Below are 23766 nucleotides of genomic sequence, written 5' to 3'. Positions count from 1 at the left end.
TATATCCACAATTGATTAATTGTCAATATTACAGAGTGTTTAAAGGAAGAAATACAGAATGGTCCAAAGGACAGTTTTTGCATTTCCAAACTGATTACACTTAAGGTCGTCAACACAGTTCCGCTCTACGGAATGTGGTGCTCTTAATGCAAAAGGTGACAATATAGCAACAAAATTCAGAAACCTGATACAACGCGTACATTAAGTCTGTTATATTGAAAAATAAAGAATGCCTTAAGGGTCATTAAAAAAAATCCACATGTTTTGCTCAGGTATATCCCCCCCTTCTCGTTTTCCCCCTCCCATTTCGCGCGATGTCATTGATGCCGAAACAGCCACGGCAGGTTTTCATCCTTGGCTCTCCATACCCCAGTAAGACAACGTGAAAATTGGATCCACCCTTTTAACAACCAAGAAAACCACCGCGTATTGTGATGATGCACTGACAGAAAAGGACAGGCAACCAGAGGGTTCTGGGAAACATCGGCTCTTGAAGGCTTTTGTTTACATTTTGGCAGATATGGGAGATAAATTTGCCGGCATTAGTGATTCGTTGCAGAGTTAACCTCCTTTCCCCTAGTACACTATGGCTAAGCAGTATGATGTACTGTTCAGGCTGCTGCTTCTCGGAGATTCCGGGGTTGGGAAAACCTGTTTGCTGTGCAGATTCACGGACAATGAATTTCATTCTTCACATATTTCTACAATAGGTAAGAAAGCACCTTCCCCGTATTTTGTACGCATCCCCTCTACTTTCATGCATGTTTTCAAAGCCATAGATGGCGGAGTCACATTTAAAATAAAAAAAAATATCAGTTTACATTGCCCCCTTAGCGAGAAAGAAAAAAATGTTTTGTTTTACCTGGAAATGGGGGATACACCGGCAATTCTTTTACGTATGAAACAAATATACAAATAAACCAGGTTTCATTGGACTGGGTTTCTGATTGCGCGTTGTGATTCTGATTAAGGCAAAAAAAAATCTTAATGTTATTTTATAAGTATTGACCTAACTGTTTTTTACAGATATTAATATTATTAGTAGTAGACCTATTAGCTTTTTTGTATGATAATTTGATATTAGCATTTTAAAAGGTTTTTTTATGACTGAAACCAAACGATGTTTCTAGTGAAGGCTCAGATTGCCGGCGTGATGTCATAAGAGTAAACCGACCTGGAGTTAAAGAATCCTTAACATTTTTCTCATTTAGTTCGAAATTAAATCTGTTATTCGTTAGACGACCATTCAATCATGAAAAATAGAATCAAGTTTTACTATTCTTTAGCTTTAGGCAACAGAAACTACTTCAACATGTTATTTCTGAAAGGTCTGTTTTTTTTCACGTTGCACACATTGTTATCTAATTTAAAAAAATAATAAAATAGAAGTGCTACCCTGCTATGAGTCTGGTTAAACACATCAGTCAAAGCTGTCAAACAGTAACCTACCATAACAAGCAAAGAGGTTAGTCACAGTTTTAATTACAACAAAAATGTGCTTTAATTCGCCATAACATGATTAAAGCAAAATATAAATTTATGACTGGAGAGCTATAAAGGAACAAGTGGAAGTTAATTCCACACTGAAAAGCAGAAGAATGGAAAGCAACATTTGGGTGTGGAGCCTTATTCTTCTTGGTGTGTTTAAGATATACATGTAGCCCATGGTTGTGGTGAACATTTTGATAGTATAATGTGAATTAAGGTGGAATTAAACCTCGGGGATCTTGTGTATTTAATTCTGACACCAGTCTGTTTGCAGACTGTGGCAGGTAACTCAGTCCATATATACAGGCCAGTATTCTACCAAATGGATAATCCAGTTGATCACAGTCCATCTACGTTTATGAACACTAACATACTGAAGCCCTTTCATTTATCTAAGCAGTTTGCATGATTACCTCAACTACACAATACTTTAATACAGGACACAGTGATTGCCATAGTCAGAAGCAGAGCAGGGCTTCTCAATCTTGGACTTTATATCCCTGAAGTGATCTTTCCAGCCAGACTCTTGGTTGCTTAATTGTTACTGATTCGACCTTTTTAATTGTTCTCTTCTCTTATAAAGTGCCCTTTTTAAAATTACCTCCTTGTATGGAATTATCATGTACTTATTTCTTTGCAATTCACTCAGTGGCACAGTTCAGCATTCTGTGTTGCTAACATATTCTGTTTTTGGTATTCATTAAAATACCTCAAAATCACACCCATCCTTGTGGGTTAAAGTGAGCCAACTTTCTGTTAGATTGTTAAAGGAAACTACATTCTATTTACAGCATAATAAAGACACTGTTTCAGGCAATGCGAGTAGAATCTGTATTTTCTGATGGAAACAAGAAACCTTTATCAGAATCCTCTTCTATTTTAAAAACAGAAGGAAATAAACTTGCAGGTGATCTATCACAACCTTCTCAGGTTTGAAGAATTATGGTGAAAATTGTGAGGCTTTAGCCAAAGTACTAATAAACTTCTTAGTGGAGATTTTGCTTGTTTCCTGTGAAAGCCATCAGCTGTAGGCCTCTGATGAAATAATGAAAAATGGGAATATTTAATGTGTTGGTAATTAGTAAGCTTTTGTTTTTTATACACAACTGTGGCTTTTACAAACATGGGCTTAAGTAGCCTGATCCTGGAGCTCAGGTATATGTTGATGATTTGGAAATCAATAAAGTATTAGAAGAGTAGAATGCACTTTGATGATACCGTATCTTACTCTACATATTAAAAGCATGCATCCATGACAACCAAAGAAGAGATGCCAACGATGAAGAATAACTGCTGTGTTGTAATTTAAACCGAGAGTTTGAATCTTGTAGTTCTGAAAACTCTTTCATACCTTTTTCATCAGTGTGATTGTTGTATTGTTTGAATTGAATAGATTCCCATGCATCTGAACAGTATTGCCCAGACAGACGTGAAATATAGATCCAGAATACGTTTCACAGGAAACAAGATAGTCTGCAGTGTGGCATGCAGTAGCTAGAATGTAATACGCAAGATGCATTATTACTAATGTACATTTGAGTGGGGGCAGAATAAGGAGGTACTACATGCCCAGCAAACACTATGTAGAACAAACTCACAGTGACTTAATACAACTATAGATCACAGTATGTAATTTTCAGATTTTAATCAGGGGTCTCAAAGCAAATATGTAAAATGAATTGTTTTAATTTAATATTATTAAAAAAAACCCAATGCCATTGTGTTCCAAAACTGTAAGTTCATCTACATGTAGATGGTTTTTAAGTGATAAGTCATTACACATTTCTAAATGTAGAAGCTCCTAAATCAAAGTCATAACCATTATAAGGTATTGTCAACATTCACATCCAAGTTTCCAGAGGGTTCCCATATCTCAAGATTATTTCTAGGAAACTTTACTAACATTTGTATTGTATTAAGCTTACAAGACCCTTTGTTTTTGTTTTCCCTTAGATGTCAAAACTTGCATGAGTCCCTTTAAACAGTCAACTTCTTATTTCTTAAAAAAAATATTTCTCCATGGTAGCATCAGTTTTGCTTTGTACCCTGCCTGAAGTAATTCTCATGGCACATGGTTTCTTGCACATTGGGAGAGGAGATGCACACAGGAAATGCATCAGTGTTAACTAGCTATTGTCAGCCAGAATTTGAGGGCAAACAAAGACTAGAGGAGGCTTCTAAATTCAGTGAATTGAGGGGTGGCATTAGAGTGCAATTAAATAAATTACTTGTTGGTGTAAGAAAAAACCTCTTCCAGTGTCCTCTAAATTATTGTTTTTCCCCATTAACATAAAGCTTCGGGCCTTGGAGCAAGCATTTGTAAACTAAAGCAATTCTGTTTGCAGACTGTGGCGATTTTTATATTGGAGATAATTCTTTTACAGAGTTAGTGTTACTAATAATTGACCTCAACACCTTATCTGAGATAACTAGGTTTGAATAAGAAAAGGCATTTCTAAATGAATAAAACAACTTCTAATCATAGGATGAGTAGCATACATAATTTAGTACAGTTTACAACATCATACTGGAAATCATTTACAAACAGAACAGTTAGTTCTGTTAATGGAATAACTAGAGAACAACATTCAGTGGAAACAGCAGGATCCACAGGTGTGGAAAGAATGAAAAGGACCAAGGACAAAGTTACAAACAAGAGAAGATCTTTCGACCCAGTTTGCCCAGTTGGTTGCTAGTAGCTATCTGAGCCGGGAAACTCTTGCAGCCGCTCCTTAAAAGAAATAATGATATGGGCTTCAACAACGTAAATGTGTTTTTCCATGTAAAAATGGTGCCACCTGTACTATTTTCATGACTGAACCAGTGCCCTCCATTCCTGTATTATCCCACCCTTTTCATTCCTTTTTGAACCAATTAAGGCCATACTGTATTTTCATTTAAGAGTGGCAACCAGGCAAGTACTCACTTTTAAGATAAGATCATTTTATTGGCCATGTACAATTTCTTGTATTAGGGATTTGTCTTTTCACATACCCCAACTTGCTCTCCATGAGACACACAGACGGGGAGAGAAGCTTGGGGTCAGAGCGCAGGGCAGCCATTTATACGGCACCCCTGGAGCAGTTGGGGTTAAGGGCCTTGCTCAGGGGCCCAACAGAGTAGGATTCCTCTGCCAGCTGTGGGATTTGAACCGGCAACCTTTCAGCCACAGGCACAGATCCTTACCCACAGAGCTACCGCACCACAGGATTTGTTGTTTTTTTTAGTTTCTAAAATAACAATAAAGTTAAATTCTAAGCCAAATAAAGTATAGTGGCCCTATGGAACAATTAAAATGCAAATAACAATAACAGTAGCTTTCTTCTTGGCTTAGGTACCTAAAAGAGCTGGTCTTGTGTTGAATGAGTGAATGTTTTTTCTCACTATTAATCGTGTATTGACACTGAAAGTATCAAGTAGAGTGAGAGAGTTGTGAATAAGGAACTACATTCAAAATGGTCTCTGGCAGATGTGTAAGTTCATAATTGACAGTTATGGGACAAGTGTCCCCTTGCAGCTTCAATATTCTTTTTTTAATAACTACTGTGCATAGTATTGTTCAGTATCTGTGATGAATAAAGAGAAAGTTTTTTGTTTTTTGAGCTTTAAATGTGCCACATGACTGTATCTCATCTTTTAGTTAAGGTTAAGAGTGCTGCAGCGTAGCCAAGAAGCAGAAACTATAATGAAGGAAAGAACAGTGTAACACTCACTTGGAAGGTACAACAGTACAATGTTGTCTATAGCAATAGGAGATGTAGCCTATTTGATATTTTGGTCAATAACCTGACATTTATCTTCTATCATATTCCTGACCAAGATGCCAGATCTTCTGCTATATTTTTATACAACTTCTTTGAACTTTTGAGTGTTTCTCTCATTTTTAACCTTTGTTTCTTCTACCATAACATAAAACAGAATACTCCTGATTTATAGAAAGGCTGGCTTGGTGCTGTAGCATTGGATAAACAATTTAATTCACAAAGAGTATATATTTTTTATTGTTGCAAGTAACCCTTTTACTATTGATTCTTCAAGGGACAATGTAATGAGAATTTTTTCCAGGACTCAATTTTGACAAATTTGTTTATGCTAGATTTATTAGCTGCAGAAATGTTCATGTGTGCATTTTGTTAAAAGGTAGCTTTTAAGAAAGAAAGGATATATACAAATATATATTCCAACCTAAGAAGGTCTTATTCTGTGTATGTGATATCCCTTCTTAAGACAATGTGGTAAATTAGCTTGTTGCTGATTTCTTTATTAGTAGAATAATGTGTACAAAACATTGAAAATGCATCAATAACACATGAATGAAAGCTTCATTTTATGATCCAACACTGAATGTAAACATTCTTCTACACAGTTTAAAGATAAAGAATGAACAATTTTACATTTTAAAATTTCCAAGCACTGGTTCAGTTTCTGAATAATAGATACTCCTGCTAAGAGTCTTTACACGCCACAAATTTTAAGCAGAATAACTGTGGTTTCTGTTGAAACAGTGAGGATGCATAAACCACAATCTTTTCAATAATCCCAAACTGAATGTGTGAAAGTGCAAGTAAACTAATGTTAAACCATGCAACAGAAATGCACTTGCTGTCTGCTTAATGTTTTTAGGGTCATAATGCTACTTTGCTATGAGAACATCAATGTTTTACCCATGACACCAAGTAATATTTATATTAATAAATAATATTTATATTACTGCTAAAGGATATAATGAGGTTGTTACAGTAATTATATTATTAGCCTACCACATGCATTACATCCAAAATCATAGCCAAAATATAAATATCTCGACAAAAATTACAGCTCTTTAAAAGTCAAATGACTATCTCCTGGAAAACAGACATTTAGTGTTGCAGTTTTTATGCATATAAATATGTATCTGTGTGCCTCTCTAGAGTTTAATCAAGCACGTTTCTACTGAGAGACATTAATAGACCAAAAAGGCAGTTTTTTCTGATGTGGCCTGCACTGTCAGCAGATCTGTACTCGTGGTGGAATGTTTGAAATGGCAGTTACTGAAGCTGCGCAAACCTAAACCTTTCTCCTGAGCCATACTATGCTGACTCAGTAGTAACATGCTTAGTTATAGTTTCCTAGAAAGAAACACTTGCAAAAATTCTCCAAAACTGCAACTTTAAATCCACCATTTCACAAAAGCAGTGCTGGATGTAAAAAGCCAGTACTGTATTAATAGTTTGCTTTTCCACATGTTAACCATTTGACCTATGGTATATTTCTCTTTTGTCACATAAATGGCTGATCTCTATAGATATTCTGCATAACAAGAAAGAAGAATCTCACGATTATCAGCCTCACTCACAAGTGAAACATCTAATTTAGCAGTTGTGCTTCTGCTTCTACTTGAACGCGTTTTCTTTTGTGTGCTCTAGCAGTACGTCTGTCAGTCCTGCAAAGCACACCAGAGATAATTTGCAAAGGCAATTTAATTCATTTTCATTCTTCTGTGATTTCTGAGGATAACACTGTAAATCCTTCTTTGTTGTTAAAAGACAAGAAGATGGAATGCTTATACCATCTAAAGGTGGAGTTAGGCTTTTGGAAAATTTGAAATGTCAAAGAAACAACTGTCTGTAAATGATAATTCTCTCTGTTTACATTTTTTGGAGGGAGGTGAAGACGTCTTTTCATTCACACTTCATAACCGACTAAAAATATTAAAGAATTTAAACATTTAAAAAGTCTTGATTGGAAGATACAAGACTGAAACTAAACAATTTTTTTAGCAGATTTATTAGACGTTATCAAAATCGTTATTATAAAATGCACAAAGCTGTGATATTCTTAAAATGTTAATAGATGCTAATCATAAGATCTGAAACATGCTGATGCACAATTAAAATGCAACAGTCGAAGATTTACATCAGTTGCCCAGTAGGGGTATTACACATATTTAATTTTGTTTTCATTTAAATACATTGGGGATAAGGTAAACAATATCATAGACTGACTGGTATCATTCTTTGGTTTGACAAACTGTTGAGCTCAAGTCATGTGATTTAATACAGGCGCTCAGTGTTTTGGGTTTGAAGTGAGTTAAAATTAATAGATTAAGAATATATGCAAGCAGCTATTCTTTCAAGATGACATGAGTTAAATTAACACAAGAACAAGGGAAAAAAACAACCAAGGCCTGCTTCAGCAATCTGTAAATGAATGCAGAAAAGCCAGGACAGAACAGATATAGGAACAGTTACAGTCAAGAGGAGAACATTCAGTCCACCTGGCTTATTTAGTAGTTAGTAGCTAAGTGATCTGAGGATCTCATCCAGCTGTATCTTGAAAGAAGCCAGGGTGTCATCTTCAACGATATGGCTGGGAAGCTCATTTCAGACCCCCACATCCCTTTGTGTATAAAAAAACTGCCTTACTGTATGTTCTTAGTTTTAAATGCACTTTCACATAGTTTTGTTGTATGTTCCCTGGTTTGTGTTTTTTGTTCATTCTGAAGACAGATGTTTGGCTGACTTTGTCAATGTCTTTGAAGCTTTGTGAATATTTGAACGAAACTATGAAGGGTTTTCATTAAAATGGTTTTTAGCCTGTCAGTGTAGGATGTTCCTCTAAACCCAGGAATATAGCTGATTGATCTTCTTGGGACAGACCCCAGGGCAGCAATATAAGTAAGGTGTTCTTGTTTACTGGTCCTAGATGCTTAATGTAAGTAAATGACGTTCTTTACTTTTCAGTCAAGAGAGGAAGTGACACACTGGACACATTGAACATGAATTGTACATTCGTTTATGTCGTTTTTAAACATAATCTTTGTTTTCTTCCTCTATATAACTTAGGCATATCCTTTTTTGTATTCTGCATTATTTTAATTATATAAAAAATAATAATTCAAAATTAAACAACATTCTGTGTTTGTTTGGAATTGCTCAACCATATTGCTTTTTAATAGAAATAAATATTAAGTCCACCCTCTCAACCTGCTGTAAAGTGACATTGTTTAATACGTTCATAGAGCCAAACTGAAACAAGAAAAAAAATGCAAAGGTTAGCTGATATGTCTTTCAAGGAGACATGAAGTTGACAATTTGGCACAATGTTTTTATAGTTTAATTGACACTGGAATTCCTTTTGCACCTTATTGATCACTGGGTGTCCACTGAGACCATGTGGCATTTAAGTGGGGAAGTGTGCATCTCTCTCTACCTTTAAAGTGCATCAGTGTTATAATTATTATTGCCAATGCTGATTGCCGACTCTAACCTTCTTTCCTTGCAGTATTTGCTCAGAAGTTATTTTGAGCAAATATTAGGATTTTCTGTATGCACCCTTCACTCTTGAACTGAATGGCTTCTGCCATTGTTGGCTTGTGCTGAATATATAGTGATGGGGAAAAAAGAAACGCAACACTTTCTGGAACGAGAATACTATACTGTAGTTATACTGTAGCTTATGTGCTTTCACAAAGTTGTCAATTTGTTTTAAGCCCCCTGACCAGCACTACAGCTTGTGCAGTGAGGCATTGCAACTTGCCAATCACACGAAAGCTTGTTAAGTGCACTTTTACCCAACAAGGTCAAGGTGGAAGAATGCCTGATCAGGTCACCTTTAAAAAGGCCTTAATTCAAAGTTTAGGTCACTGCAAGAAAAAGGCCACAATTAGTCAGTTTTCTGTGCATTCCATAATGCCTCGAATGTCACCAGAAGCAAGGGAGAGGGCCATTGGCATGCTGCAGGCAGGCATGTCATGTGCCAGCATTGCCAGACACTATGGAGTGAGCCGCTCCACTGTGTCCCAACTGCAGAGAAGGTTTCAGCAGACCGGCAAGACAGATGACCGTCCAAGATCCAGTCCCCCTCGAGTGACCACACCAGAGCAGGACAGACACATCAGACTGGTCCATCTGAGAGATCGTTTCAGATCTGCTACCCGTACTGCCGCTGAAACTGCACGCAGACACAATGCCCCCATCAGTGACAGGACAGTGAGGCTCCATTCTGCTGGCTTTAGAGCAAGGCGAGCTCTCAGAGGGCCTCTGCACACACCTCCTAGACGTCACACCCGACTGGCTTGGGCCAGACAGAGGCTGCGATGGTCTCGTCAGCACTGGCATCAGGTCCTCTTCACGGATGAGTCACTCTTCAGCCTGTTCCACGCAGACAGGAGGGCCAGAGTGTGGAGGAGATATGTTTCTTTTTTCCATCAGTATATTTTTGGAATATGTTTATAGCAAATCTTCTGGAAGCAATGCTTTATGATGCTATTTTAGTTCCTGGAAAATTAAGTCCAAAAAGAGTGTTTTTAGGTCAGTTCAGTTAATCGTTATCTTGACATATTAATGGCAACTTAATGTTTGGGAAAAAAAACTGCTTACATCTAAATAATTTTCAAATTAGTTATATGACAGAAACACTCAATATTTGTTCCTGTACCTGTGTACGTATCATATAGAGATAGTTATGCAAGAAGCTAAATCCCAAACATCTTTATTTTTTAATGGATTTATAGAACAAGAATAAAAAATATATTTTGTACACAAAGCATTAACCCCCTTAGTTATGAATTTAATTTCTGATATCATTGCTCTTTTGGGATTTTGTTCTACATTAATTTGTTTTTTATTAATGCTCATGATACGCAGGTTATGCAGGCTGTATGTTTCTCTTCAATGTATAACCAGCACAATTTATACTCAGCTAAAAAACCTACAGATTTCTTTAGAGATTAGCATTGTTGGTATGTTATTGATCAGCTGAGACTCTTGGCATAGAGGGGTCATACAGATAACATCCTGGAAGAAATATTGTCCTACAGATATCTTTGTCACTGTCTTAAAGGTGATCTCAGTTTGATGACAGTAGGTAAATGACAACACAAAAAGGGAACAACCTTCCTGACATTCTTAATTCAAGATATTAAATTTTAGTAAGCTAGAGCCAAAAAGCTTCCTGTTCTCATTTTATGATTGGTTTGGGTTCTCATCGTGCATTTTCCAATGTAGAAGGTAAATAATGTACAGGCTCATGTTAAAGTCCTCATGTAATCTGACCTCAATAAAGTGGAAGATGAATAGGAGACTCTTTTACATTGACAAATATTGAAATACTTTTTTTATTGGTGTTTAGAAATGTCCAGCAGAACTCTGCAGTTGTCTAAATGAATGTTAGACAAGCAGCTTCTTCCCTGGTGCATTGTGTTGACACACCAGTGTGTCTGTCAGAACACTGCAGGGGGACGCTGTTGACATTTCCTTGTGCAGTGGACATACCATGTAGAGTCGTGACCTTCGGATGGGAAAATACCAGGGTTTTAAGGTGTCGGAAAGAATCATTAGAACAAAACAATCTACATTTTATTTCACCCTTTCATTGGTACTGACTCATTGCTATTGTGAGACATATTTGGGTTAACGTGTTCAGTGTTTTGTGTGTGGTAATTAGTTTGGTGTGAGTGAAGTTTTATTTAATCTCTGACCCAGGGAAAAGTGTGGTGTGGACGGTTGAGGAGAGAAAGCAGGCTCACACTGTGTCCGTTATTCTTTTTCTTCTTCTTGCTTGGTCTGCTAGTTTTGTTGTTTTTTTTATCAATAAAGTTTGATAATCGGCCAGTGAAAGCTCTGTTTTCCTTCACATGAATGCCTAAAACCCTAAACCGAACCCATGTGCTGATGTAGTGTCAAGATGAGATAATACTACTTTCTGAATGTCAGCTGCAAGGAACATTTTGTTTGGGCCTTGGTTCAGTAAAATGTGCCATATATTTATATTTTTAAATTTGTTGAAAATGTTTATACTGTAGCAAGAAATAATTAGAATTATTCTCTGTCCATGTGTGAAGTATCTTCTGAAAGATTGTTCTGGTTCATTTATTAAATATGAGCTTATTTTATATTCAGCACCTATTCAGGAATATATTTCAGGAATAAAATAAATTTGTCATATATTTTTAGAACCTTGCTGTGCTCTTAGTAAAACTCTATTCATGAAGATGCATTACTTCCTCATCAAGGTGAACTTGTGCTTTTATTGACAATGACCCTTTCACACTCAAATGTTATGCAGAAAAAATGCTGCTATTCTGGGAAGCCATTTGATTATTTTATTTAGAAAAGGATCAAGTTATCTGGAAGGAGCAGTTCATTGTGTTCAAAGATATGCTCAAGCCTTCGTTCGCTGAGCATTAGGAGAACAAAAGAAGCAAATCATAAAAGTTTCATTGAGCATTCTTACCTTTTCCAGCGTGTCTGTGTCAGGAAATTAATTGAAATAGTTGTCCTGGTTGGCACAGGTGATTATATGACATTTTGTTGGTCTGTTCTAACTGGCAAGATCTGAAATATTTCAATAAGTGCAGATATCCTTAATCTGATGACCTTATTTAAATGCATTATTTCATGCATTTAAACAGAAAAAAACAAGTTGTGTTGTATGTCTTTGAAATGAGAAAATGAATCGGTACTTTAAACTTCAGTTTGAGTGGCTGAGAAATGTGTGCCATAGGGCAAAATACTGTAGTATGACAGGAAATCCTTTAAAAATCAATTTTCTGTTCAGTCAGAACCTCAAGCTACAATCTTTTTTTGACATTTAATTCTGAGTCCCAAGTTCAAACCTTGTGTTTTCTTGGACTGAGCCATCTGTTGTATACATATTAAGGAAAAAATGGGTTTATAATTGGGTTTATAATACACTGTCAAATATAAAGGCCCATTTTGCAGTTTCTTGTTCTGTTTGGGAAGACAAAGATATACAACTGATCATATTAAATAATGAAAGTCAATTTGTTTTAATAATGCTTTACAAGTTCAGTAGAAATAAAAGTTATTTTGCCTAGCTGACCATGCCAATACAGATTTGAGCCAGAGTGAACAGATGGACTATTTTTAAAAATGGTTCATTTCCTACTGTATACTTTTAATTTTTAAATAAAGGAGCTATTTCTGTGGACATTGGTAGCATATAATTAAAAAAAAATCTTTTTTAATCAGTTTGCAAGAGACTATATCAAGAGGCTTGCAAAAAATACCATTGTATTGTAGAATAGATAGCTTTCGACAGAGTCCTAATTGAATGACTAAATGTAAATTTTGTTTTATATACATGTTGACTTTGATGTAGTAACTACATGCTGCGAACAGTTTTAGTGTGCTCTATAGTCTAATTTCAGGATGTATCCAAGCAACCTTTGCACCGTGGGCCATTAAAAAGAGTATTAATCTTCTCATTACTATTCAAAGCCTCTGGCTAGAAACCAACTGACCATAGAGCTTTTTCATCAGATCATATTTGCAAAGCTTTATTGTCAAACCAAAGTCCTTGTAATTGAGTTCAACAGCCACAAAGAAAACATGGAATGATGGAGGCTCTGACATGTTGTAATTCTGACAGAATTATTTTAGAATGTTTGCTTTGTATTTTCTTAATTACCACCTAAAATGTCATCACAAAAAGTGTGTTTGAACTCCCAACGAGTACAACACATTAAAATCGTATTAAACTAAGCTCTATTAGTTATCAAACATTTCACTTTTTAGACTGATTCAAGTCCCCCAGAGCTGTAATGATGCAGTACTCTGTTGTATTTTAGTGACATGCAATGACACTGCGTGTTGTGGTTAAGTACCTGCCGTTAAAACAATAAAATCAGAGCTATGCTCTCACAAATCTCATGGTATATTACATACTTAATAAACAATACCCAGTTAATTCCATTCCACTAACACTTAAGCTATATTTCTTGGCAGCTAACCTACAGAAATAACACATGCAATAGGGAAGAATTTGAAAATCTACCCAGTCTGATTTAAAATATCACTGGCATAAGCTAAAAGTGTGGCAGTGAAAATGTTAAGATTTGAAAGTGAAGTCATGCCTGGGCAAGGGATATATTTTAATGTTTTTTCTTTCTACATCTATTCATGATTCACAGAGGGGAATTGTCTCCATGGAAACTCCTTTAGTGAAGAGAGAGAACTTAGCATTAACGGACATTTCTTCTACCCTTTAATCAAGTAATCTAAGTCATTTCTGGATATACAGTATATGATGAAATCTGTCCCAATAGGAAAAATAATTGTTTCTCTGAACTAAGTTTTAGAAGGTGGTGCAAACATCAAAGTCAAACGCACAGAAAATTAGTTTACATCAAAAAACAGATAATGGTGATGAAATTCCAGATAGTCCAGGGAAGAGAACAAACAAGAAGGCTTAGGGCTGCAAGTCATATCATGTACGGACTGGTTAAAAATTTGATTATCTTTAAAAGGGAACTTTGGAAAGTTTTGACTAAAGTATTTAAATTACTGAATTGCACTGACCAAAGTCAAACAAATGTTTCCTTAAATTCAGCTCGCACACTGGGCCAGATTGCAGAAAGGGAAATCAGGTACAGGCTGATTCGGGGTTGACTTTAGGAAAGCAGTTTTGTTATGCAAAAAGCTGTGGGTGTATGGAACAGTCTACACAAACTGGTTTCCACGCCAGTTTCTCAAGGTCCTTGGAAATCAAAAACAGCATCTAGCAGCATCACTGTCCTGCATGGTTACTAGTTGATTATTTGAAAAAGAGAAGTACCACAACGAACCCCTCCATTTTTTAAGAATGTCCATGCCTCTGTTCAGACAAACTCTTGCAGTGGTGGTTAAAATTCTCTTTTTTCATCCTCTGTTATAGGGGTTGATTTCAAAATGAAGACATTAGAAGTAGATGGAATCAAAGTAAGAATACAAATATGGTAAGTAATCAGATATAGAATAAATAAATATATGGATAATCAATAATATAAGTATTTGAATCAAAATAAATCAATAAAACTCAAGAAGAATTAATAATACGTATTTGAGCAATTGTTGATCTCATGTATCTAGTGTTTAATTTTCATTTTGCATATCCTGTTATATATCTTCTGATCATCTGTTTTCTTCCTAATTTCTGATGATAAATTAAACACAGATATGAAAACTATTCTATGATGACAAGGATCAGCTTTCTGTTTTTAATTATGCTGCATTATAGCATAATCACCCACGCTGTGGATCTGCAGCTTGTTACACAGACAAATACAGCATCTGTGCTCTGCTCTTGTTTTCTATGGAAATATTCTAAAGTGTTCAGAAATAAACTTTGTCACTCTGCCTATTGTCTAAATATGCCTCTTTAATCGTTGTCCTAAATGTTTAAAAATTAGATTAAAACCAAAATTGTTCCCTTTAATGTCATTTAGTGGCTGTTTTTTGTTTGTATTAACTGTTAATTATTTAATAATTCTTTAGAGCATCTTCTTTGGAGCACAATCTTACTCGGTATTTTTTTTGAAAACTCATCTTTTATTAAAATCTCTTGTGTTTTCTTACTTAACTCTTTTTTTGTATCGCCCATCTTTATTAGTCAACAGCAATATGGGTAATAAAATATTGTACAATATATTTCCTTAGGGCTGAATAATCACTCTGTGACATTTCATGGTGTGTGCTGTCCTGGGGAATCTCCTTCTTGGGTAGCGGCAAAACCAAGGCCAACACTCCAAAAACCTCACACACTAGGCTGTTGTATGGCTTATTATTGAATCAGCCTGACATTGAGCTTTGTGTCTCTGACAGGGACACTGCTGGACAAGAGCGCTACCAGACCATCACCAAACAGTATTATAGGAGAGCACAGGTGATTTCATTGGGGTCATGCATGTAATGACCATGAAGGTGGAACTACAAGTATTTTTTATAATTAGGGCCATGAGCATTATTATTGGCAGAAAAAATCTGAATGCCAAGTTTTGAGGAAAGAAAATAAAGATCGTTACATGATGTAAACTTATAGGTAGATTTTTTGCTGCGCTGTTTTATGTTCTTGCTAGCATTTGTGCGAACGTCAAAACATGTAATACTTTATATTATAGTGGCCTTAATTAATTGCTGCTTTTTATCTTTTCCATTCAACTTTGCTGTTTAATTCTGATTAATAAACATTACGTGTAATAATGAAGAAATACTGAAATAATAATGCAATTACATATAAATGTATATCTAACATTCTTAGAGCCCAGGAAACCAAGGATACTGTTGCATTTGCCAGCTCTGTGAGGCAGCGAACAGCATACAATTTTGACATGCAGAGCGAAGTCACATGCGTCTTTACTTTTGCAGCTTCACTTACAGCAGTGACTGAGCCCCAAAATAACTTTTTAAAAAACAGCTTTTCATTAATGGAAGCTAGGTGATTTGTTTGAAACACGTAGGACATCAAATATACAATGAAACCTTTCTGGCTTGGCACTGTGGTTGCTATGATCCGTTTAACATAGATGCCATGGCACGAATTAAAATGACTGCAGTAAAGATGGAATCTTGATCAGATCCCAACCTTTCTGAGTGTGCGGGCCGCATGTTAATTTGTTAGTTTGCAAGCTTTCCGAGGACCACCGCATAGTAATTAGTTTACACTGTTATGATAGAACGGAAATCTAACATAACGAAGAGATAACTGCGCTTAATAAACTATTTAATTATTTGAAATTCGTATTCGGTACCTTGACACATACATTTGCAAAACAGTGCAAAACACTGTTGCAGAAACAGTTGCATCAAGTGCATGTTCATGAATGTATTTATATACATATATACATAAATACGTTCGTAAGAGGGCTGGTGCTGATTTTCTTACTTGAAAATTGGAAATCAGGTTGGAGTGATGACACGTTTCACCTTAAAATAAATTTGATAACACTACAGTTTTCTTTCCCATGGCGCCATACACCGAGAGCTGCTGCTCTGACCTTTTTAGTTCCAGTAGGTTCCGTCACCTTTGAAATCGAAATCGCAATTGCCTGATTGAGCTTACAGTTTGCTAGAGACCTATCAGACCTGCTGGACTGTGATCCTCGAGCACTGTAATTGGAAAAGGTTCAATTTAAGCCATTGCTGTCGAATTGCAGTCAGTGAGGACTACGTCTTGGTTTCTTGTCAACTCTACTCTAAATGTCATCAGCAAGACTCTGATACTGAAATGCTTCTGTTGTGTCTAGAGCAGCATGATTGTTCAGTTAATGATTTTATTCTTGATTCACCAGGGAATCTTTTTAGTGTACGATATCACAAGCGAGCGCTCCTTCCAACATATCATGAAGTGGGTTAGCGATGTTGATGAGGTGAGGTCTTAATTTTTGCTGTGCTGCTGATGCCTGCCTGTCTGTCTGTACTGTATGTGTGTCCACCCATCTGTCTGTCCTACCTTTCCTGAAATTTACAACATACTTTCTTCACATTAATACACTGTATTCCAGTGCAGTTAGTATATGGAATACTGTACAATATGGCTACTGTATATGCATCACATTTTTTTTCATTGAGTTTCATTCACATATCAATCCACACATATTATTTTTTAAAACGGAACACCAAACAATGGTGTAATGAAAGTTTTTTATGATCTTCAGTTACACCATTATCCAGAAATAATTTGCTATTAAATTGAATTATCCTTAACTGAAGCCCTAGCATGCTAAAAGGAATGCACAATCATGTCATTGTGTTTCTTATTTTTCTCCATGTACTAATCAGTGCCAATAGAGATTGCTGTTACTGTACAGTATATACTGTACAGTAGCTCTTCAGGCTAAATTAGCCCCCTTTAGCACTATACTTAACCTCAGGTACCCTCTAACCACTTCGTACAAGGTAAAACTCACTTGGAGAGGGAGTGTAGACTAGTGTACACCACATCCATATAGTTGAGCCAAAGTTTTCATTATTGATTAAAAATATTGCTTGTTCTTCTACCCAACAATGAGCGTGACAAGGCTCCCACTTCTAATTTTTTTTCGTAGGTGTTAAACACCGTCATTCAGCTTCCTTTATGAACCAAAATATTTGTCTCTTTATCAAACATACAATGTTATTAATTTCCTTTTTACAAAATAAAGTATACTACAAATTGAACTGAGCAGAGATCGCTTTCAAACTGAGAAGTTCACATGTCCTGTCTTTTAATGGGACTGAGGGTTGATTTAAACACACAACTACAAGAGCTACTCTGTATTAATGAGAAATTAAATGAGTGAAAACTAGCATCAATTAACCAGCTGTCAGCAAGAGTACCCTTCCTGTAGCCACTACAGGCATCTAGTGTAATTATAATACGTTTTTTTGTTTATCATCATGAATAACAACAGATACCACAGGTGGTGGTTTCGCTCATATTTAAAAGGGTCAGTGTTTTAGATTATTTGCATGGTAAATGAGACACTTTTGCTTCACCCTGTCTTATTTCAGTATGCTCCAGAGAAAGTTCAGAAGATCCTTGTTGGAAACAAATCTGATGAGGAAGACAAAAGACAGGTGGCCACAGAGCAGGGAAACAAGGTCAGATATAATACTTTGATTCTATTCATTAAGTACAAGAAACAAAAATCAAAAACACTTTTACGACTTGAACACCTTTATACATTTGGACTATCAGGTATGACTAACCGTGTATATGCTAAGAGGCATTTAAGATGCGACTAGTGCTATTGATTTGTTGAATTTCCAGTACCTCATGGTATACAGTTCTGTGCTTATATGGCATAAAAGCAGATTACTTTGCATCAATTGATTAACAATACTAAATTTTATATTTATAAAAATATCTATGGATGCACGTAAGATTTTGAAATTACAAAGGAATATTCTGTGTAAATTGGAACCGAGTACCCACTGGAGTAAAGTTATTAAATACTACATGTGAATTTTAGCATAAAATTTCTGTCAAAAACCCAAAGATCCTGTAGGAAATAAATAACTTTTCTGGGCCCCTCATCATTTTGTTCTGGTCAGCTTGGTCAACAACCAGTGAGAGATGAACAGGACACACTGCAAGTGTTACATCACAGAAATAGGAATATGGCTTTTAATTTAAATTTAAATTGTTAAAATAAATTATGAACAGTCCTTCTCTTCCATTTGAAAATTACTGTTATGATACTATTTTGATCAGTTGATCAGTAACTGTTATGATACTGAAATTTGGATCAGTTACTTGAACACTCTCAGTACCGGTGTGCCACATATGAAAGGTTCCACATTATTCATTATATTAATTCTTATTTTTACAGCTTGCCAAGACATATGGAATGGACTTCTTTGAGACAAGTGCCTGTACCAATCATAATATTAAGGAAGTAAGAAAAAACATTGTTCATTTGCAACCTTTTACTCTAAGTATACTGTGTGTAAAAGAGAATTGTTTATCAAACAGTCTCAAACTGCAGTTCTGTAAGAAGCAACTTTAATGGAAGGGGAGAGAATCAAATGAAAAACTGCCAGGGAATTACATAGAGAATTGAGTCAAAAGAGACTTTAGGCGAAAACATCAAAGGACCAGGTGATTAAGTGCTCATACCTAAATGCCAAGAGCACTAGGAGCAACATACAGAAGATAAAGCTACTGCATTAGCATGCTATTATCATTTAATTGGAATCACTGAAACATGGCAAATGGAGAGTGATGATGAAATATACAGTGTTAATGGGTACTTGGCATCCTGGAGAGACTGTAAAGAATTAATAGATGGGGGTGAAGCACTATACATCACAAAGAGCAATCAGGCAAATGAAGCTAATCCAAATGGGTCATGTGTCTCCGAAATTATATGGGTCAGACTTACAAAACTCGTTCAAATTGCATAGTCTTAGGAGCGTTCTACAGGGAACCTAATTCAGATATTAATTCTAATGTTTTCTTTTATAATGAAATGAGAAACTTATATGTAAAGATAGAAATAATTTTGTGGGAGATATTATTTGTCCTCGTACACAGTAGATCAGGAAAATATATCAGCAGCTGAAACGAAAATGCTAGACAGTTAGTGACTGTTTTCTTATGTTTTTCAGAGCACCTCATAGAGGGAATGCCTGCGTTGATCTAGTCTTTTCTAATGATCAAATTAGACCTAGGAAAACATATGTGAGAGAACCATTCGAAAACTGTGATCATAATGCAGTATTCTTTAAGAAGAGTTTGAAATTGTACTCATAGATACAAGCTTAGAATTTATGGAAAGCAGACTATGAAGAAATGAGCCAAAAGTTTAGGAAAGTAAGTAAAAGGACAGTTAGTGATTCAGTGAATAATAGATACTGTAGCAGCATTTTAAAGAGATTCAGCTTGAAGCACACAACAGATTAATCCCATAAGAAAATGAATAAAAAATATGTAGTCCAGTCATAACCCATTCATGAAAAAATATAAAGAAAGCACTTTATAAAATGGGTAAAATATAAAAGGAGCAAAAAATAACAGTACAGTAGTTCAGATGGGTTGCTGCATCAAAGGCTGCAAAGGATCAAGTAATAGATTTATTCCATGCTGAAAAGAGAAGAAGAAAACACAATGTTGTGTTTTCTTTCTTCTCTTTTCAGCATAGAAAAAAACCTATTACTTGTTGCAAAAAAAAACAACAATACTTTTTTCCAATTAAAGAAATATAATGAATTGCAAGGGCAGGTTCTTTTGGCATTAGAATAGCAAAACAACAATGAAGAATTAAGTAAATTGTCTCGAAGATGAAAATGGAAATTTGTGTTCACTGCTGACATCTGAAGGTTATGAAGCAGAGAGAGATGAATATTGCAACAGAGGCTAAATTGTAAACATTTTTCAGTATTGCCACAGCAAGAGAACTGGATAAAACAGTGTCTTAGAGATAATAATGGGAAACGTTTAGACAAAGAAAAGAAAATATGTAACTATTCACTAAGAGGGCAACAAAACTGAACCAAGTAATTTTTGACAAATGTATCTAATTACTGTTATTTATAAGGTTACAGAAACCATAATTTCTGTGACACTACAGGATAATCCGTATGACAACGGGATTCTGGGTGACTGCAAAAATGGAAGTTAGGTCTTGCTTCATGAACTTGTTAAATTTCTTTGAGCAAGAAATGAGAAATAGCCAAACAGTCATAGAATATGGTATAAGTTCAAAAACACCACTTCATTATCATTCAGTAGACATTCAAGGTAGTGCATGCAGTTGGATTAGGAATACGTTGGTGAACAGCTTCAGATGCTCAGACTGGGGTGACGTAATTAGTGCAATGTCTCAAGGATCTTGTTGTGAGGACCACAGCTGTTCTTAATTTATATCCATGACTTAGATTCCAGTATTACTAGTAATTTAGTCAAATTTGCAACAGTTTTGGTCATCACTTTACAGTAGAGCTGTTGCTGGAATCACTCCATGGAAGAGGGACCAGGTACATTCTCAGACTCAAAGGATTGTCAATACTCTGACTGTCTAAATGAGATAATTAATGATTTAAGTAATAATAGTCACTGCACTGGACTTCTTCAGAACCAGAAGGACACAAGTGAAAGCTGTATGGAAAAGGATTTACCCCTCTCCTCCTCACCGCTGTATGAGAGAGAACATTTCTGGGGGGAGAGGTAACCTGTGTGATACGGAGGGACTTGCATGTTCTCTAGTCCTCCTAACGCCTCCTCCTTAGAAACCAGGACGGATCTAACAGGGACTTGGAAGAGTAGACATTTGTTCATGGACCTTCCTCAGAAGGGGGTCAGAGAGCTCCTATGTAGCTTGTCATTCTAAGTCACCAAATGTATTAAAAAGGTTGCTTCTCCTGCACTTTTTTACATTTTTAACATTAAAAGATCCATCTGCATACTTGCTCAGTTGTTATTACCTAACTTCTAAAAAAAACATGCATGGGTTTATATTATCAGAAGTCTCCAGCAGACAGCTCCAGGACTTCCACAGGGAAGATCCTGTGGGACCTGTTTCAAAGACTGTCCCAAAGAATATTGACCCCAGACTTATGCAGGATTTTTCCATGTGTCCTTATTTTGTGGAACACTAGTGAATGTTTTTTATCTACATGGGAGCTAGGACGTGGGTAACCTTTTTAGTGTTAAAATGTGAGACTTGCATTTGATGATCAATCTTTTTTCTATTTCCAACAGTCCTTCACACGATTAACAGAGCTAGTTCTGCAGGCCCACAAGAAAGAGCTTGATGGATTGAGGGCCTCCATCAACGATGAACTCTATATTGCTGACTTAGAGGATGATGACAACAAGAGGGACAGAAGTGTTAACTCTCAGAAAGCATGCTGGTGTTAGGAAGGTAAACAAACAAATGCCCTGAGTTGATCTTACTTGCTGCAACTGCTGTAAAGAGGTGTATATTTAGAAAAAAAAATCTACATTTTATTCAGTCATAATTTGTGATTTTTTGTTCAAAGAATTACATGCTTCATTTTTATGTTCTGCCTTACTCATGTATCACTCCTTTTCTCTATTATTTTACAGTATACATTTACTTCACACATTTCCTTGCTTGTAAGTTATAATTCTAACCACTGTGACCTAGATGGAATGATCAAAAAATATTTGCCTAATAATGCAGTCCCACAGTTTGCAGATTGTGCCACTAGAGGGCACCACTTCTCTGCTGTAGAAAATTTGCTCAAGTTCTAGGTGTTCACAAGAATAAGCTAGAGCAGCACGCGATGTTAAAAATAACATTGCATTGTGTTAAGTGTCAGAATGGGGCGGCACAGTTGTTAGCATTGCTACCTTACAGCACTGGGACCCTGGGTTCAATTCCTGAGGTGCTCTTAGTGTGGAGTTTGTATGTTCTTCCTATGTTTGTGTGGATTTCCTCTGGGCACTCCTGTTTCCTCCCACAGTCCAAAGATGAATTAATTGGCTTCTGGGAAAAATGGCCTTGGTGTGAGTACAGTACATGCGTGTTCATGACTGTGTGTGCCCTGAGATGGACTGGCGTCCCATCCAGGTTGTATCCTGCCTTGTGTCCATTGCTTGGTAGAATGGACAACGGCTCTCCAACAGCCCTGTATTGGATGCATGGATTTAAGTGTCAGAACGCAAGTGAAATGTACGAAGTAACTTTATAGTTGATTTTTGTCTTTTTTTACTAACTTCCAAGAACATGGAAATTTTGCAGAGATCAGATTTTGTTTAAGACCTTTGAAATGAAGGGACGCCTGCTTCAAATTTCCTTCTGGAGAAGCATACGGTACCCTCCCCCTGTTTTATCATAACTCCAGCCTTCTGTTTTGTCTATCTATTCCTTTGTATTGCAATCAGTTTCACTGTTTAAGATCTTAACTGTGTTAAAGTGTTCTATGATTCAGTGGACTAGCTGATAGCATTATTTCTGTGTCCTTTTCCAATTTATGTCTTCTGAATATGTTTTGTTCACAATGAAAGCCATCTTATGAGGTGTCTGTTCATGCCACTGTAAATCTGCTTAAAATGTTATCTAAGTATATTACCCTTTGGACAACTGAGCTAAAGCTCAATCCTCCATTGCAATCATAGGTGTCGGCAGTGGAACAATCAGTTCAATGGATAGTGTTAAGAAATACTGAAATTACCCTAAATAAAACTGCATGTAAAAGTAACTTCTGAATCAGTTAACAGCATTGAAGATTTCAAAGGAAATTATGTTCTTTTATCTCAAGGCAGTTAAACGTGGGGGGAGGCTACACAATCCTTTATTTTGGTGTTTGCTTGAAATAAACTATTATTACCACACAATTTGCAACATTTTCTAAAAATTTGTAATGTTTATAGCAGAAATACTTCTGGAAATTGTATGGATGTAAAAAGGTGAAATTGTATATGTATTCATTGTTGCATACTTATTTTATTAGCCGTGTCTTATTTATAAAACATTGAATAAATATTTAGATTTCAAAACATTTTTGGGTCCAAAAGTTCAAAATAATCACTTTATTTAAATAATCGTATTTATTCTTGGCACATGTGAGGGATGCCATTACATTCTTGTTGTAGCCTCCTATAAGACGGACATTTTTCAAGTATTCTTTTCACAATATCACAAAATTGCAGCACCTAGAATCATGTTTTGTGATTTTTTTTTCATTCATTTCTGATGGATATAAAGGGTGCATTTACCTTATACCTATAACTTTGACATCTGACAAGAAGGCCAAAAAATTCTCTTTTTGAACCAGTTCATCCTAGTGTTTTATGATGGTAAAGAGTTGATTATTATTAGATTAATTCCATCTATATAAGAGTGTGTATTGTTGAATGGAAAACCTGGTTATACTGTAGAAAATGTATTTCTGTGTTCTTACAGCTCATTTCTGATAAAAGTGCTCAGTTTATAAATACTGTTGGATTTTATCTTGGTATTTGTGAAAATATAAAAATGCATTTGAGATTATGATATAATCTTCATAGATGCATTATTTGCAGCAATTTAAAAATAAACACATCCAAATAAATATTTCACTATGGTTATGT

General features: G+C 35.8%; 1 protein-coding gene across 1 annotated transcript; it reads left to right on the top strand.

The window, feature by feature from the left end:
* Positions 1-322: 322 nt before the first annotated feature.
* Positions 323-23766, top strand: rab15 (RAB15, member RAS oncogene family). The gene is made up of 7 exons (XM_088924921.1): positions 323-710; positions 14146-14206; positions 15072-15132; positions 16538-16615; positions 17739-17828; positions 18560-18625; positions 21430-23766. The coding sequence occupies exons 1-7, from the start codon at positions 587-589 to the stop codon at positions 21586-21588; spliced, it is 639 nt and encodes a 212-aa protein (XP_088781047.1). The 5' UTR covers positions 323-586; the 3' UTR covers positions 21589-23766.

Source organism: Atractosteus spatula, chromosome 9 (genome assembly GCF_055471065.1).
Source record: "Atractosteus spatula isolate fAtrSpa1 chromosome 9, fAtrSpa1.hap1, whole genome shotgun sequence".
Lineage (NCBI taxonomy): Eukaryota > Metazoa > Chordata > Actinopteri > Semionotiformes > Lepisosteidae > Atractosteus > Atractosteus spatula.
This window is presented reverse-complemented; position numbering and strand designations above follow the sequence as displayed.